The 15,203-nt window shown below is 47.8% G+C and overlaps 1 protein-coding gene across 1 annotated transcript in view; it reads left to right on the forward strand.

Moving 5' to 3' along the window:
* Plb1 (phospholipase B1) overlaps positions 1–6,414 on the forward strand; it is a 107,336-nt gene extending 100,922 nt beyond the window's left edge. Inside the window, exons 35-40 of the mRNA XM_021162761.2 lie at positions 2,058–2,101; positions 2,743–2,851; positions 4,637–4,688; positions 5,058–5,138; positions 5,674–5,739; positions 6,310–6,414. Coding sequence (XP_021018420.2) covers positions 2,058–2,101; positions 2,743–2,851; positions 4,637–4,688; positions 5,058–5,138; positions 5,674–5,739; positions 6,310–6,414 — 457 coding nt within the window. The remainder of the gene's footprint in view (positions 1–2,057; positions 2,102–2,742; positions 2,852–4,636; positions 4,689–5,057; positions 5,139–5,673; positions 5,740–6,309) is intronic.
* Positions 6,415–15,203: the final 8,789 nt, after the last annotated feature.

Raw genomic sequence — 15,203 nt, forward strand, 5'->3', positions numbered from 1 at the left:
TGTTGGGAAATGTCCATGACATAGACTGACCAGAGAAAAACGGTTTTCTAGAGCTCACTACACTGGAAATAGCAGGCAATTAAATGATTCCAGGAAAATTTACAAAGTACCCTGGGCCTTTTCCTTCAAGGAAACAATGGGGGGTGGGGGAAAATGGACCTCATATAGACAGGAGAGAAAGGGCCTGGGGGTTCTTGGGGTATGGGTGGTTGTAAACAGGACCTGTAGAGGTTTGGCTGGTTCCAAGGTCCCTTGGCCTAAGACCCTGTGCCTGTGAATCTCTTCATTGTCATCTAGCTTACCAGTGAGTCGGTCAGAGAGCTTTCTTGCAGTGGTTCTTAACCTTCCTAATGCTGCCACCCTTTAATACAGTCCTTCATGCTGTGCTGTCCCCCAACCATAAACTTATTTTCATGACCACTTCATAACTATAATTTTGCTACTCTTATGAATTATCTGCTTTCTGATGGCCTCAGGGCCACCCTTGTGGCCTCTAAGAGGGGTTATGGCTCACAGGTCGATAACCACTGCTTTGTATGGCTTTTTCTTTGGTAGAAATACATTGGTTTATTTGGGATTACTCCATGAACCAAATAAAAATGACTTACCCAAGACAAAATGCATCTCCTTGTTTTTGTTCTGACTCTTCCAACACGCATCACAAAACATCTATACCTTTCTGCACGCTGGGTGACAACAGATGAGGAGAGTCTAGCCCTGAGCTCATGTGTCACATATTACATTCGCTGAAGAGTCTAATGTAGACTAGATGTTTGACGTGACTGTTTCTTCTCATGTTTGTATAGTTCTGATCAAAACAGTGACATAATACTTTTGAAGCTCTCTGGGTTTATTTGTGTAGGTATCTTTTATCCTCTTGGACATACCATTCTAAAATGGCACTGGGAAGCCTGCTGGTCTTGTTCTGCCACCTTCCTTTTTTTTTTAAGTACCTTTAAGAAATGACAGTGGGGGGTACATAGTATGTATGCATTTTTGTGTGTTATCTTGTTCATTGAGAGAAACACACAGAAGGCAACAGATGGGACAGTACAAGGGTTTATCATTTCCTCCCACGTCTAAATGCTTCAATCTGCTGACTTCGCTTGGGAGAAGATAAGATTCTGAAGCAACACCTGCATGTAGAGCTAGAAAAGAATTGGTGACCATTGACAAGAAGCCAAGCCACTAGCCCAGGCCACACATCTGATAGGCCACAGGGTGGGGGCAGAATGGAGTAATACGGCAGGCAGAACTCCTCCAGCTCAAGTCCCTGACCACCCAGGTACAGGACAGTGGCCTTCATTCCAAGCGTTCTTTGACGGAAGAGCAGCTTTGATTTGTGGCATCTTTGAGAGGTCTCTTCCAGTGTGCTAGATGTTAAGTAAGGTTGTGTTCTCAAACTCCCTGGCCTGAAGTGAAGTGACTGGAACTGATCAAAGGGGCACAGAAGAAACCAAACAGTAAATACCAAATATTTGAGCATCTAGTTTTTTTTTTTTTTTTTTTTTTAAGATAGAAAGAAGTATCTCCTTTAAGTATGTGGAAGGAAATGACCTCCTCTTAGGCAGTATGGTCTGTGGCTAGGCCAGATAAAATGAGACCGGGCATTAGACGGCAGCAAGCTTCCTTCTGTCCCCTGAATCTTCCATTGGAATCTACCTGATGCTGGGCAGAAGAAAGTTATCTGTGTTCTCAAGGTTTCCAGCTCAAGCTAGGTTTAAATTACCCTTAGAAATGAACCCGGCACCTCAGCTTTCTACTCTGTCTCATGGAGATGTCCGCAGCTAACTCCTAAGCTTAGGACAGGAGAGAGAGCTAAGGCCTACATGCAGCCCATACTGAGCACTTAGGGTCCTCAACTAAGTACTCCCCTCCAGAGAGGGTGACAGAAAGTCCTTTAGCTTCAAATCCTAGACTAAGCAGGGAACAGTCTACTGGTGAATCTAGAATGTTCCCAGGATCCTGCAAATATAAGGACAGCAAGGATCCTTCTTCGGTAACGTTTATATACTGACTTGCTTTCTCTCCTTCCCTGCCTTGCTCTCTCCCTTCAGTGCTGGTGGGGACAAGTCCCTGGAGGACGTGACCACTTTGCCCAGTAAGTAGATACCAAGGGCTTGAATGGGGCTATTTTAGAAAAAATTAGTGCATTCCTGGGCACTAGCCCTGAAGTAGGAGACGAGGCCCCAGTTGTCAGTCTGAGGGCATGGACATCAGACATGGACCCTGCAGACCTAAGTTCAATCCCTGCTCTTTCTTGTGAGGTGACCTAGGGCAGCAGTTCTCAACCTATGGGTCAAGGCTCCTTTGAGGTTGAGTGACATTTTCATAGGGGTCACCTAAGACCATCCTGCATATCAGATAGTTCTATTACAATTCATAACAGTAGAAAATTACAGTTATAAAGTAGCAACAAAAATAATTTTATGGTTGGGGGGTCACCACAACATTAGGAACTGTATTAAAGGCTCACAGCTTTAAGAAGGTAGAGAACCATTGGCTTAGGACAAGCCACCAAATTCCTCAAGCCTTGAGTTTTTCCATTTGGCCCAAGAAATACTGGGGCAAATCTGATGGCAAGAGTGGGGGCTGGGGGTGGGGCTTCACTGCTCTGTAAGTTGGGCAGAGAGATGTGCTTCTGTAAGGGGGACTCTTCCAACCTTGTCTTGTCATCACGTCATTCCAACAGAGAAAGTTTCTGACAGACACATGTGCTAGAGTCTGCCTTTCTTCTTCCAGATATCCTACGGGAATTTAATGGAAATCTCAAGGGCTACTCAGTAGGAACCGGTGACTCCAGTTCTCCAAGCGCTTTCCTTAACCAGGCTGTCCCTGGGGCGAAGGCTGAGTATGACATTCAGGGGAGCTGTAGAAAGGGGGAGAGAGGCACATGGTCAGTCCCTCAGATACCCCATAGAGACCTACAAAGGGACTTCACCTTATCTGCAGCAGTGATTTTAAGGGTACTTTTTCCTGTCTGTCCATAACCAAAGCTATAGCATGGAGTTTAGTTTCCTTGGACATGGGAGGGGTTATGTCTCTACAGTTGTTACCTGACTCCTCAGTGATCAGCCTTTCACACACCATGTCATCTAAGAATTGAACTGACTAAGCATATTGGTAAATTTTGAAGCTCTGTCTGAAATAATGGTGCTAGAATCCCTCTTTCCCCAGAGCCTCACAGGTAGCGATTGCCCTATATGATCAGGAGAGACTTACTATATCAAAGTAAAGATCTCCAACCTGAGGGAGCCTCTGGGAAAATCTCATCTTCTCTCCAGCCCTGACATAGAGCTAACATAAAACAGACTGGAGATTTCCAGGTGGTGCTGAGGCAGAACTGTCTAGCCTCCTGAGATGGTCTCTCGAGGCAACACTAATTCTTCTCCTAGAGGTCCTGGAAGCCTGGGGTTGCTGCTCCTCAGTTCTTGCCCCTACACCTCTAGTTGGTGGACATGCCCCCAACACCTGTTTGCTGGGCTCTATAATGGCTTGTGATGCACTGTCCCACTAGCCTATCCAAGGAGACCACAATGCTATGGCTCCGTCACTCAGACTTGTGCTGAGAGCCATGAATTATAAACCCAGGCATGTGTGGGTCATGCGTTTACTCTCTACTTTTCTGAAAGTGGCTCACAGAACAAGTTACACATGTGACACATAATAGACATATATGTGTGCACATATGTGGGTACATGATACAGGCACATGTGAAGAATCACAGCCATTGTGACAAAGAAGGGATTGTGTCAATGGGAATGTTTCCATGGTTACTGTACCTGAGCATCAAACTGTCAGCTTCTAGGCAGCTAGGAAGCAAAGGAAACATTCTAAACCTTCATACATCCAATTACATGATCTTTCCCAGCTACTCAAGACAGACAAGTTTGCAAGCTGTAGTGGTGCCCACCTGTAATCCAAGCAGTGGAGAACTTGAGCCAGCCTAGGTTATATACTGAAAACCTGCTTAAGAATGGAATATCAGCTGGGCGGTGGTGGCGTACGCCTTTAATCCCAGCACTTGGGAGGCAGAGGCAGGCAGATTTCTGAGTTCGAGGCCAGCCTGGTCTACAAAATGAGTTCCAGGACAGCCAGGGCTATACAGAGAAACCCTGTCTCAAAACAAACAAACAAACAAACAAACAAGCAAACAAGCAAACAAGCAAAAAGAATGGAACATCAAAGGCAAGTGGATTCTCAGTGTGGGACCTTAAGAATATCATGAGCACAAAATGAGACCAGGAGTGGCTTTGATGACTTTAGGACAATCTCCCAGCTTGCTGTTCACAAAGCCATTTGCTGCAGTATTTCTAGATATGTATTAGAATGTATTGAGATGTATTTCATCCTTTCTATTCCTGACAATTCTCCTCCTCCTGACAAGGAGGCTGGTTCGGGGGTTCTGCCTCTTGCTTGCCATCATGGGTAGCCAAACATAACGAGCACTCTTCATTGACATTTTCAGTTTGGTCCATTCGGTCTCTCCAACAGGAGGCCCTGTGGCCTGTGAGCCTTGGGGGGGGGGGGTCTCTGCAGCTCATGTAGTGTCACGGGAGCCTGTAGTGTGTAGACCCTTGGGGTAAGATGTCAAATGTACACTCTGTCAATGGAAGCACTGACTTTCTCTTCTCAGGAACCTTGCAAGCCAAGTCCAGACTCTGGTTCAGAAGATGAAGAGTGATAGCGTGAGTCCATTTGATCACTACTGATAAACAGTAGTTGTCTAGCCCACTAAGGTTTTCCCAAATGCTGTGAAAATCAGCAAGCACCCCATAGTTAGAGGCATTCAAGCAGAGATAGGGAAGATCCTGACTGAGACCTTCTAGAGGATATTACATCAATGGGGAGAAAGTGAATGCCAGGCACAGTGACCTTAAAGGTCCCTCCTGTTGCTAAGATCCTGGTCTATAAATAAGTCTCTAGAATGTCATCAACTTTGAGGTTCTTGCTGTATTATTTCAAGTGGATGAGGAAGTCACATGGGGCTGACTGGATTTCCTAGAGCTGTGATAGTTTGTCAGAAACAATGAGCCTTTTCCTCCCTCCTCATGCAGAGAGTGAACTTCAGACAAGACTGGAAGGTCATCACGGTGATGATCGGCGCCAGTGACTTGTGTGACTTCTGCACAGATTCGGTAATGAGATAGGGTCTAGGGCTGACCCTGACTTTGATCCTTAGGCTTTGGAGATCTTCTCTAAGAAAGATCCTCACAACTCACTCAAGGGGGCATTCATAGCCAGCTACATTGTATACGGTACACATAACTCACGCACACATTCATGCATGCACACTCCATACTGTCGGCCTTGTGGTATCTGGCACCGCATGCATGTCCGTCCCAAGCATGCAGGACTAGGTAGACATATATGGTGCTGCTTCTCTTTCTTACAACGTATGAAAGAGAAGAAACTGTTGACCCCAAGCATTTTGAAGAATGTCTCCATCTTTCACTCTGGTTAATGGTTCCAGTCTTCTAGTTGGCCTGTCCCTGACAACAGTGAGTGGTCAGGCATTCAGCTTAGATTCTAGCATGCTGATAGACTCACAGATGATTGGGGCAGGGAAACAAGTCCTTGGAGCTGGACCCAGAAGGGAAGCCCACAAGTGCCTCTTCTGCCTTTTGCACTGGAACCAACAACCCCTTCCTCTCCTCCCATTTCTCTTCCCAGAATCATTACTCTGCAGCCAATTTTTATGACCATCTCCAGAATGCCTTGGACATTCTACATAAGGAGGTGGGTGAGGGCTTCTGTAACTTGGTTTCAGCTCCAGTATAATGAAGGTGCAGGTGGGAGGGGAGGGGAAGGGTGGAGCCAGCCAAGGGAAAGAGCTTCTATACCTAGCCTTATATCTTCTACCCCACTGCTACCTTGTGGCAACAACAAGCTGTCCCTGCCATGCCCTGGAAGTAGCATTCTGACCACCAGATGCTCTGCTGAGTATCTGAGTCCCCGTGTCTACTCAGAAGAAGTTGACCCGTGTCAAGCTGGCAAAAGTTGGTCAGGAGCCAATGACCTAGCAAATAAGTTGCCTATCACGTATTTTGGCTCACTAAATGGTGGCTGAACAGAGCTATGCACTTAGCATTTATTGTCATTCCAGAGGCACCATCTATACTGAAGCTGGGCAGGGCACTCCCCACCCATTTCTGTACTAGCATCATGCATGGGCTCACAACCCCATGAAGTAGTCCCATGTGGATGGACCTGTCTCTTGAACTTAAGGGATGAGCTGAGCTGGAAGTCTAAAGGGAGACTCTATCCAAACCCTGGGAGAGCTTGTCTCATCTGCAGCCTTCTCTTTAGGTACCCAGAGCCCTGGTCAACCTTGTGGACTTCATTAACCCCAGTATCATTCGGGAAGTGTTCCTGAAGAACCCAAACAAGTGCCCAATGAATCAGATCAGGTAGGCAGGCACCATTCCTCCTACCCAAGAGCTATCTATCCCAAGCTCCGGTCTGACCTTTGCATTTAGCAGTGCCTCTCTGGAGCCTCTGCCCATGGGAGGTTAAGACTCTGATCTGATCCCTTATCATATCCTAAATGCCAGGCAGGAATTTCTATGCTAGCAAGACCACCAGGGCTACTGTTGGAGAGACTGAGTAGCCCAAACTGAAAAGGGCAATGCAGAATAGTCTTTGTGTGTGGTTAAACTGCAACAGAGAACAAGAGACAGAACACCTGAGCCAGGCACTTTGTCAGGAAGAAGATGCATGGCTGTTTTGTTTTTTTAATTAAGCATCGTATTCTCATTGCCTGAATTCATTTACTCAACAGAATATGTGTCTGGCCTAGCCTCTGAAATCCAATTTTGGTACTTATTAAAGTGAGTTCACTCAAACTTCAGACTCCTCTCTCATCTCTTTCTCTAGTACTTAGGAAAAGTATCTCAAAACCTCCAGGCACTTGTGCTGCCAAATCAGGGCTTGAATGAACCCTGTTATCCCTCCCAGCTCTGGGTAGCCAGAAGCAGTCCCTGAATCATCAGCTATTGGATCTTCTTGCCTCCCTTTCTTTATACAGTGTCCTGTGCAACTGTGTTCTGACCCCGAGGAAGGATTCCCATGAGCTGGCAAAGTTGGAGGCCTTCATCAAATCCTACCAGGTAAGGAAGAGGGTAGTACCTTCCTATGCCCTCCTCCGCCTGTGTTCTTTATACTTTAGCCCAAAGCCCCTGCTACACAGGGGAGGCATGAAGGAAATCCTGGGCTCTCTTTGCTCCAATCTGACTGAGGGTCTCAGTTTCCCTGGTTGTAAATGCCCCAGTGGCATCCAAGATGGCAAAACTGGTGTGGCTCAGACACTGGTGTAGCAGGAGGGGGTGGCAGGACAGCTCTTATTGATAGCCAGTAGGTCTGGGAGGCCCTGTGAAATCACACTGGAAGCCAGCTTCTCCCCATATCTCTGGCTCCAACTCTCATACCAGTCCCCACAGATAGGCCACAAAAAAGAGATTACAGGCTAGGAGGCTGATGATCTCTGGAGTATCTTCTCTGTCTTTTTGTTCTTTGTGGGACTGTCTACCTAGCCTTAGAGATGGCAAGTTTAAAACAAAAACAAACAAACAAACAACCCATTTCCAAACTTTCTTGAATGGGATTTACTATCAAAAAACATTTACATCATATGAACGGCTAAGTCAGCTTCTCTGTCCAATAGGATGGGGACAGAGAGTCCATGTACCCTACCCTGTGTTAAAGGCTGCTGTTTGTATGTGTGTGTGTTCCCAGAGTAGCATGCTCCAACTGGTTGAGTCAGGCCGCTACGACACTCGAGAGGACTTCTCTGTGGTACTGCAGCCCTTTCTCCTCAACATCAAGCTCCCTGTCCTAGAGGTATACTCCCCCACCCCCAATCTTGAGCTCTGGAGGAAGAACTGCTATGGGCATCTTTGCAAGAGAACAACCAAGGCAGGAATGCATGTGCCTCCATGGCATGAGAAGAAGGCAGGAAGGCCACAGGGAGATCTGCAGATGCTATGCTAGCAGGCACATGCAACATCTGAGCCCAGACATTATGCTTCCCACAGATAAGATTGCCACGACTGTCTTTGGGGATACTGTAAGCCTCACAGAACAAAAGTGCAGAGATGTGACATATCCTTCCTAAAGTCAGATAGAACATAGAAGACAGGGAGAACTCCCAAGTATCTAACTCTACATCAGTGACTTCAGACCACACATGGTCTCTCTCTCACATGGCTCTGTGGTTAGAAAGGAGAGTTCCCGTGCTGTGTTCCCACCTACTGGCCATGCTCCTTGGCACTTTCTCTCAGTGCAGAAGAGCTCTGTGGGCAGAGCAGGTAATGCCTCTTGCCCAAGGCCTTATTCAGCTTCAGGGAAACTGGATAGAGAGCTGTGTTCAGCTGCAGAGAAGAGCTGGAGTATGGTGCCCAGCTATCCTGATGCCAGCTCTGGCCAGGCCTGCTTGGTGCCCACTTTAAACCTCTCTACCAAAGGAGGCTGAAAATGAGGAAGGAAACCCCACCCCCACCCTACCTCCCTTTGCTAGTTAGTATTCTCATGATAGTAACAAAATACCTGGCACAGCAATTTAGGAAGGAAGGAAGGAAGGAAGGAAGGAAGGAAGGAAGGAAGGAAGGAAGGAAGGAAGGAAGGAAGGAAGGAAGGGAGGGAGGGAGGGAGGGAGGGAGGGAGGGAGGGAGGGAGGGAGGGAGGGAGGGAGGGAGGGAGGGAGGTTTATTTTGGCTTATATTTTAGTTTAAGAAGATACAATGTATCCTGGCAGGGAAGCCATGGGCAGGAGCATGAGGTAGCTGGTCACATTGTATCAGGAAGCAGAGGTGCTCAGAGAGCTTTCTCTATCTCTGCAAAGTCCAGTACCCCGCATCCATTCAGTGTTAGTCCTCCTGTCCCAGTTTACCTAACCTAGAAAATCCCTCACCAATCTGCTGGGAGCTGTGTCTCTGGGGATTCTAGATCTTGTTGGGTTGATGTCAATATTAACCAATATGCTACCCAAGACTCCCCCAGGAACTGAGAAATGTGCTTCTTCACTACAGCATGAGTTAGGCATTATACAGATGTGCCCAAACATACAGTACTATTAGAATTATGGAGAATATGGAGGTCAGGTGCAGGCTTGAGGTCACCCAAAGCTATTTAATCTGTGGGAATGCCCTCATGTTCCTCAGGGGTTTCCACAAGAGGACAGTATCTTGTGATCAGTCTCAAGGATCACATAGTCCACAGCTCCCTCTAACCTCACGGGCCTTTGAGGAAGTATGTTTTCTCTCTTTCAGAATGGGAATCCAGATACATCCTTCTTTGCCCCAGACTGCATCCACCTGAACCAGAAGTTCCACACTCAGCTCGCGAGAGCCCTTTGGGCCAACATGGTAAGATATAGGACTGTTCCTGGTAGGGTAACCTGGTGCAAAGTGCCAGCCCTACAAACTGGGATAGGACTGGAGGGTCAGCAGCTGGCACATTTGTGCAAGTCTTACAGCATGGCCACAGGGGATCCTGGAGAGTAGTTTGGCCAGGTTACACTGCCTGTTGTCCTCTGTGCTTCTTCTCATCTATGATGAGGTATGCTACCTACACAAAAGTCTCTCCAAGGGCTGGGGGGATGGCTTGGGGGATAAACCAGAATTCAGATATTTAGGGCTCATGTAAAAGCAGCTGGAGACTCCTCTGTATCCCCAGGGCCAGGGGACAGAGATTCCAGGAGCTTGCTGGCCAGCCAGTCTAGCTGGAACAGCACACTCATTCCCAAGTTTAGTCAGAGTCCCTTACTCAAAAAGTAAGGTGGCGAGCAATAAAGACCCTTGTCCTCTGACCTCCATATGAACACCTACAAGCATGGGCACCCACTCATAATGTGCATGCACACCACACATGCACACACATACACACCAAATACCTCCCCAGACACACACACACTCAACCCCACAAACACACCAGCAGACACCCCTCGTTCAACCTTTTCTGTACACCATTACTTATGCTAGGCAGTTGAAACCACGTGATCTTTTGGCCCCTGCACAACCCCTCAGAAATGTTTTGAATTTCCAGAAACACTAACTGACTTGCTCTGAGCCTTACTGCCAACATCTGCCAAAATGAAGTTCTGAGCCTTCCTACTGCAGGAGGCTGCCAGGGAGTGTTCAACAGAAACAAACAAACTTGGTGTGTTTTTCTTTTCTTCCCTAATCAGCTTGAACCCCTGGGAAACAAAACTGATACTTTGGACCCAAAAGGATACCTAACTTTGGCCTGTCCTACCAAGGTAATAAGAGAGGGACTACTTTATCTATCCTCCTTTTTCCCTTCCTCTTCTTCCCTCTCCCTTTCCCCCCTTCTCCTCCTCCTTCAATGGGGCTTGCTCAGCCTCTAGGCTGAGAGATGGACTTGGAAGTGGGGGAGAGGGAAATGTGTCCTTGAGATGGATGATAAGGGTGGTCCACACAGAGAAAGGAGCCTGGGCAGCAGAAGCCAGGAGTGCAAGAAAGAGAAGAGCAGATGGGAATGTGGGTGGGTGGGCCAAGAGAGCAACTAGAGCCTAGAAACTGGACTGAATGCTTTCCCCATGAAAAGGACCAACAACAGAAGCCACAAAGGGAGAGCGACCAAGCTACCACCAGGGAGGGTTCAAAAGGACCAGCCTGAATTGGCATAAGGGATAGTTCAGGCCTCCTTTTAAGGAGGAATATGTTAAACGTGACTTCAGGCCTGGAGTGGGGGCAGGTTCATGTTCCCATTGCCTTCAGCTCCTGTTTCTGGTTTTGGCTTACGGCTTTTTAACCTAATAAGGCCAAGGCTAGAGAGCCCTTAGTGGCCATAAAAGCAGAGTGCCTGACCTAATCTGGGAGGCTGGGTTTCCAGCCTGGCTCAGACAGCTACCAGCCTTTCCCACCCTCCTCAGCAGGCAGAGCCTCAGCCTAGGCTTGTAGCTCCCTTGGGATATCTGCTGGGGATCCCAAGAAAAGGGGAGCCCCTATCCTGCTCCATACTCCCTGTCAGCTGTCTTTGGGATAAGAGCTAAGGTATCAGAGGGTCCAGTGCCTGGATCTGGTGCTCCAAAGCAAAGAGAGTCGAGTCATGTGATTATCAGTGTGCATGGGTGCCTTGAGTGCCAACAGTTGATCAGATGCTGGGTAAAGGGGCTTGGGTGAGGCCCCTCTATGCCATGTGTGAACATATATTCACTGCCACTTGCTGAGGCTACCCAGCGGTGTTGTGGGAGGGGCCTGGAGAACTTAGGCAGTGAGGAGCATTTGAGGACTTAAAGCAACCATCATACCATAATAATTTCATTTCCCATATCTGTGCACCCTTGTTTGTATGGGTATGCGTGCATGAACACACGAAGGCCAGAGGTTGATGTTGGATGTTTTCAACTGGTCCTTACTTTAGTTTTTAAGACAGGCTGTCCTAATGACCCTGGAGCACACCCATTTTCCTAGACCGGCGACTAGTGAGTCCCATGAATCCTTCCCTTTCCACCTCCTCAGCTCTAGGACTACAGGCTCATGCTTCCTCATCTGGCTTCTTGTATGGACTCTGGGGGTCCAAATTCAGGTCATCATACTTGTATGGCAAACACTTTACCAACTGAGCCATCTCCCAGCCTATAATTTAGTACTTTAGTGCTTTAATAATCAGTATAGCCACCGTGAATATTAACCATAAGAGTCCACTCCAGTGCGTCAACTCTTAGCCATCACGAGCTCTCCCTCCCAACAAATATATTCTTTGCCAAATTGGGAACCCAGCCCCAGATCAGGGAGAGTCCCTTCATTGTGACCCCCAAGGCAAATTAGGCCCCTCTCTGTCCCAGTTTAGGCTCCCCACAAAGGGCTGATGCCCTACCTAAAAGCTCAAGCTTATCGCCTCCATTCTGGACAAAACATGACCTAACTATCCTTAAGGTGAGGAAAGAGATCCTGCCTCTTAGAGCCTGTAAAAAGCCCAGCCCAGAAGAAGCTGTTGCTAAGCAACCTTGGAGCCCATTCCAAAAGGGTCCATCTGTTGGCCAGACCAGCTTCACTGCACAGTGTCTCAGGTGCCATCTGCCATGTATGTGCCTCAGAGCTGTACAAAAGTCCACCGTATCTCAGCACGAGCTGGCGGGGACCAGGCAGTGCATATTTTCATCCAGGCTGTGTCTAAACATAGAAGCAACAAGACCGATGGGGTGGGGGCGGGGCAGGCAGCAAGCTGGAAGTGAGTACTTCCAGTCCCCCTCCCCTCCCTGATCCCCAGCCTCACTGTTAACAAGTTCTGCTGTGCCAGGTGGGGGGACTTGACAATACTGCCATGGTTTTAGGATGTGTTTTCAGGCTGGGTGAATTACTTATAGCTGAGCCTCGATTGGCTCTGTGGACTCTTTCCCCTCCCTACATTAACTGTCTTTCTGGCCCCTTGCTTCCCTAACTCCAGAGACAACTGGAAAATGAGCTCCGTCCTCTTTCAGCTTTTCTCCTTCTTGACCTTTGTCTCAGTTAACGTCTTCTTCCTTGGAATCTGTTCCTCCCTGGATTTGAGAAGCCTTAAGCACGTTTTTTTTTTGTTTGTTTGTTTGTTTGTTTTCTGATTGCCACTCTTCCCACCTTCCAATGGCATCCCTATGTCTAACCCTAGAAGCAAGGCTCCTCTTAGACTCTCCTGTCTCAGTCTTATTGTCTTCTCTCCACAGGTATGCTTCATCTCACTGAGGTTGATCTATTTCTAGTCATCCCACCCTACCCCCAACACCCCATCACCACCTTGAACCACATAGCACTAGCTTCCTGTCTCTCACTCCCCCCCCCACACACACACACTTTTTTTCCCCTTTTCCCAGACACCAACCCTAAATTTCCAAACCCTTAAAACACATTTCCCCTTGGAAGCTACATATGGTATAAGATTACCACTCCTACCAAAAGAGGAGCAGTGGGTTGGGGCGGATTAAATGTCTCCAGAGCTCAGGATAAAAAGACCCCTTCCTTCTCTCAGAACCTCCCATCTAGCCATGAGGCAGCCTGGCTCACCAGCCAGTCGCTGACTCAACTGCTGGCTCTCGCCCTGGACTCTGCCTCCGTGGCAGCCCACAGAAGCCAGGCAGTGTCCCTTCTACCTGCCCGGGCTTGCAACTAGGAATCTCTCATGACGATGTCAGCTCCATCTCAGGCCTTTAAACCTGTCTGACTCACGTGCACCAAGCAACCAAGAGCCAACAAAGGCAGAATTCCAAGGTTTCTCGGTCCTCTGACCTCTTCAGGCACCCTCTCCTCTTCCCCTAACTAATGGATCTTATGGTCAGATAAATACTTGTGTGACTCCAAGCTCTTCCAGAAAGGTGAAAATTGTCTGGCTTCTGCCCTGTCTTGTGCTGGCCACACTAGTACCAACCAGCTCCAGCCAGGGCTTCTTTGTGGAGGGAGAGTCATAATTAGCACCCACGCCCAGTCTTGTCCCGAGGGACGTATGTCCCCAAGTCTTGCATCAGCCTCTCAGCAAATTCCACATTCCCAGGTCTTCAGTTCTTCATTGCTTAGGAGTATCTCATGTCCTTCTCCCTTATGCCTAGGGGACAGATCTGCTGCTCTCCCCTCAGCACTGCTCTGGGCACAGGTAGCAGACCCGTATAGGTTTGTCTTTTGTACAAGGTACCCCGGCTGCTCTCCTGGGGAGATGCTGATGGCACTGATAAATAAATAATTATGCTGACACTGACAGCCTAAATACATATGCTGTGTGCCGCTACAAGCTTCTCTGTCTTGCACTGGTAACACCACCTGAGTGTGGCTGGCCTCTTTTTCAGATGGGAATACTGCCACTCAGAAGAAAAGGGGAGATGGGCCTCACCATTTTAACCCTCTGTCCTACTCCTTCTCTCCCTCCTCTTCCTCCTCTTCCTTACCTTCTTCCTCCTCTTCATCTTCCTCCTACTCCTCCTCCTGTCTCCCCCTCTCTTTTTCCTAATTCCTCTTCTCTCACCCCTCCCTCAGCCAAAATAAAACCTCTTTCAGCCCAGTTTACTGAGGAAACTTGAGTTTACAACACCTGGAATTGATCTCTAAAGATATCTTTCCCAACAATCTGTCTGTCCTCTCTCATGTCCCTACTCCCTTCCTGTCTGGTTTCCATTCTTTCCAGTCCTGGTCTTTCTAATCCACAAGCATGTTCCCTGAGTGCCTCCCTGCCCTGGGTCTACCAGTATTTGCTAGTCCAGACCTTAAGTTGGCCTTGCTTCAATTCCATGTTGGATTTCCTTCTCGGTTGTTTTTTTTCCCCCTGGTTCTCCTTTGCAGCTTCCTCCTCCCGTCTTTGATTAACCCATCACCTGCAACTGGGTGGACTGGGAATGTTGACAGGGCTTGTATCAGCACTGATTGTACAGCAGATAGGTGTGGAGGCCTGAAGAGCAGGTTTGTCAGGGAGAAAAAGAAATGACTGAAAACAGGAAGCCAACTTAAAGGGGTAATGCACAGCACAAAGAAGACAGAGAGGTGACAGATAATAAAATACATTGATAACCCTTCTTCAGGAAGAAAGGTGCTGGGCTGTGACTCTTTTGCCAGAAAAAAAAAAAAAGTGAAGAAAATACATAAGCCAGAGGACCATTAGAGATGTGTGATCGCTACAGTTTACAAGAGCCCATGGAGCCCAGACCACAGGATGTGAAGAACGTTCTCTAAGCCTTCTATTTGTGCCTCCCTGGTTAACAAGCATTTACAAAAACCCTTCCGGGAAGGACTGAAATTCTGTCTATGCATCTCTTTCTGCTTCAGTGCAGATCCCTGTTAAATCAACCTGGATGGCAGGGTGGTGAACTCATCTGCAGCCTGCGTGCTGTTAGATAACCTCACTGGGATTTCTCTTTCCTCCTAGGACGAGCCCTTCCTGAGAACCTTCCGGAACAGTAACTACAAGTACCCTACCAAGCCGGCCGTTGAGGTAACCTCTGACTCATGTCTGTGTCCCTTAGACACAAGTCAGTCTCACCTGCCAGGGACTTGGGGCGTGGTGCAGATTTCACTGTTAGTTTAAGCACAAGTATACCCATCTTACATACTGGGAATTGGAATGTACAAAAACACAAAACCAAAACGAAACAATCTGGAACTAAGGCCCCAGAATAGTCCTGACTTGTTCTCAAGTTGCCCACCTGATGTCAGTGGCCAAGCAGAGGAAGCCCTGAGATCAGTGTGCACTGACCTTTGCTGTCCTCAGAGACATTGTTTTCAATT

Source organism: Mus caroli, unplaced genomic scaffold, assembly GCF_978045245.1.
Source record: "Mus caroli unplaced genomic scaffold, Mus_caroli_1 scaffold_4, whole genome shotgun sequence".
In the NCBI taxonomy this organism is placed as follows: Eukaryota; Metazoa; Chordata; class Mammalia; order Rodentia; family Muridae; genus Mus; species Mus caroli.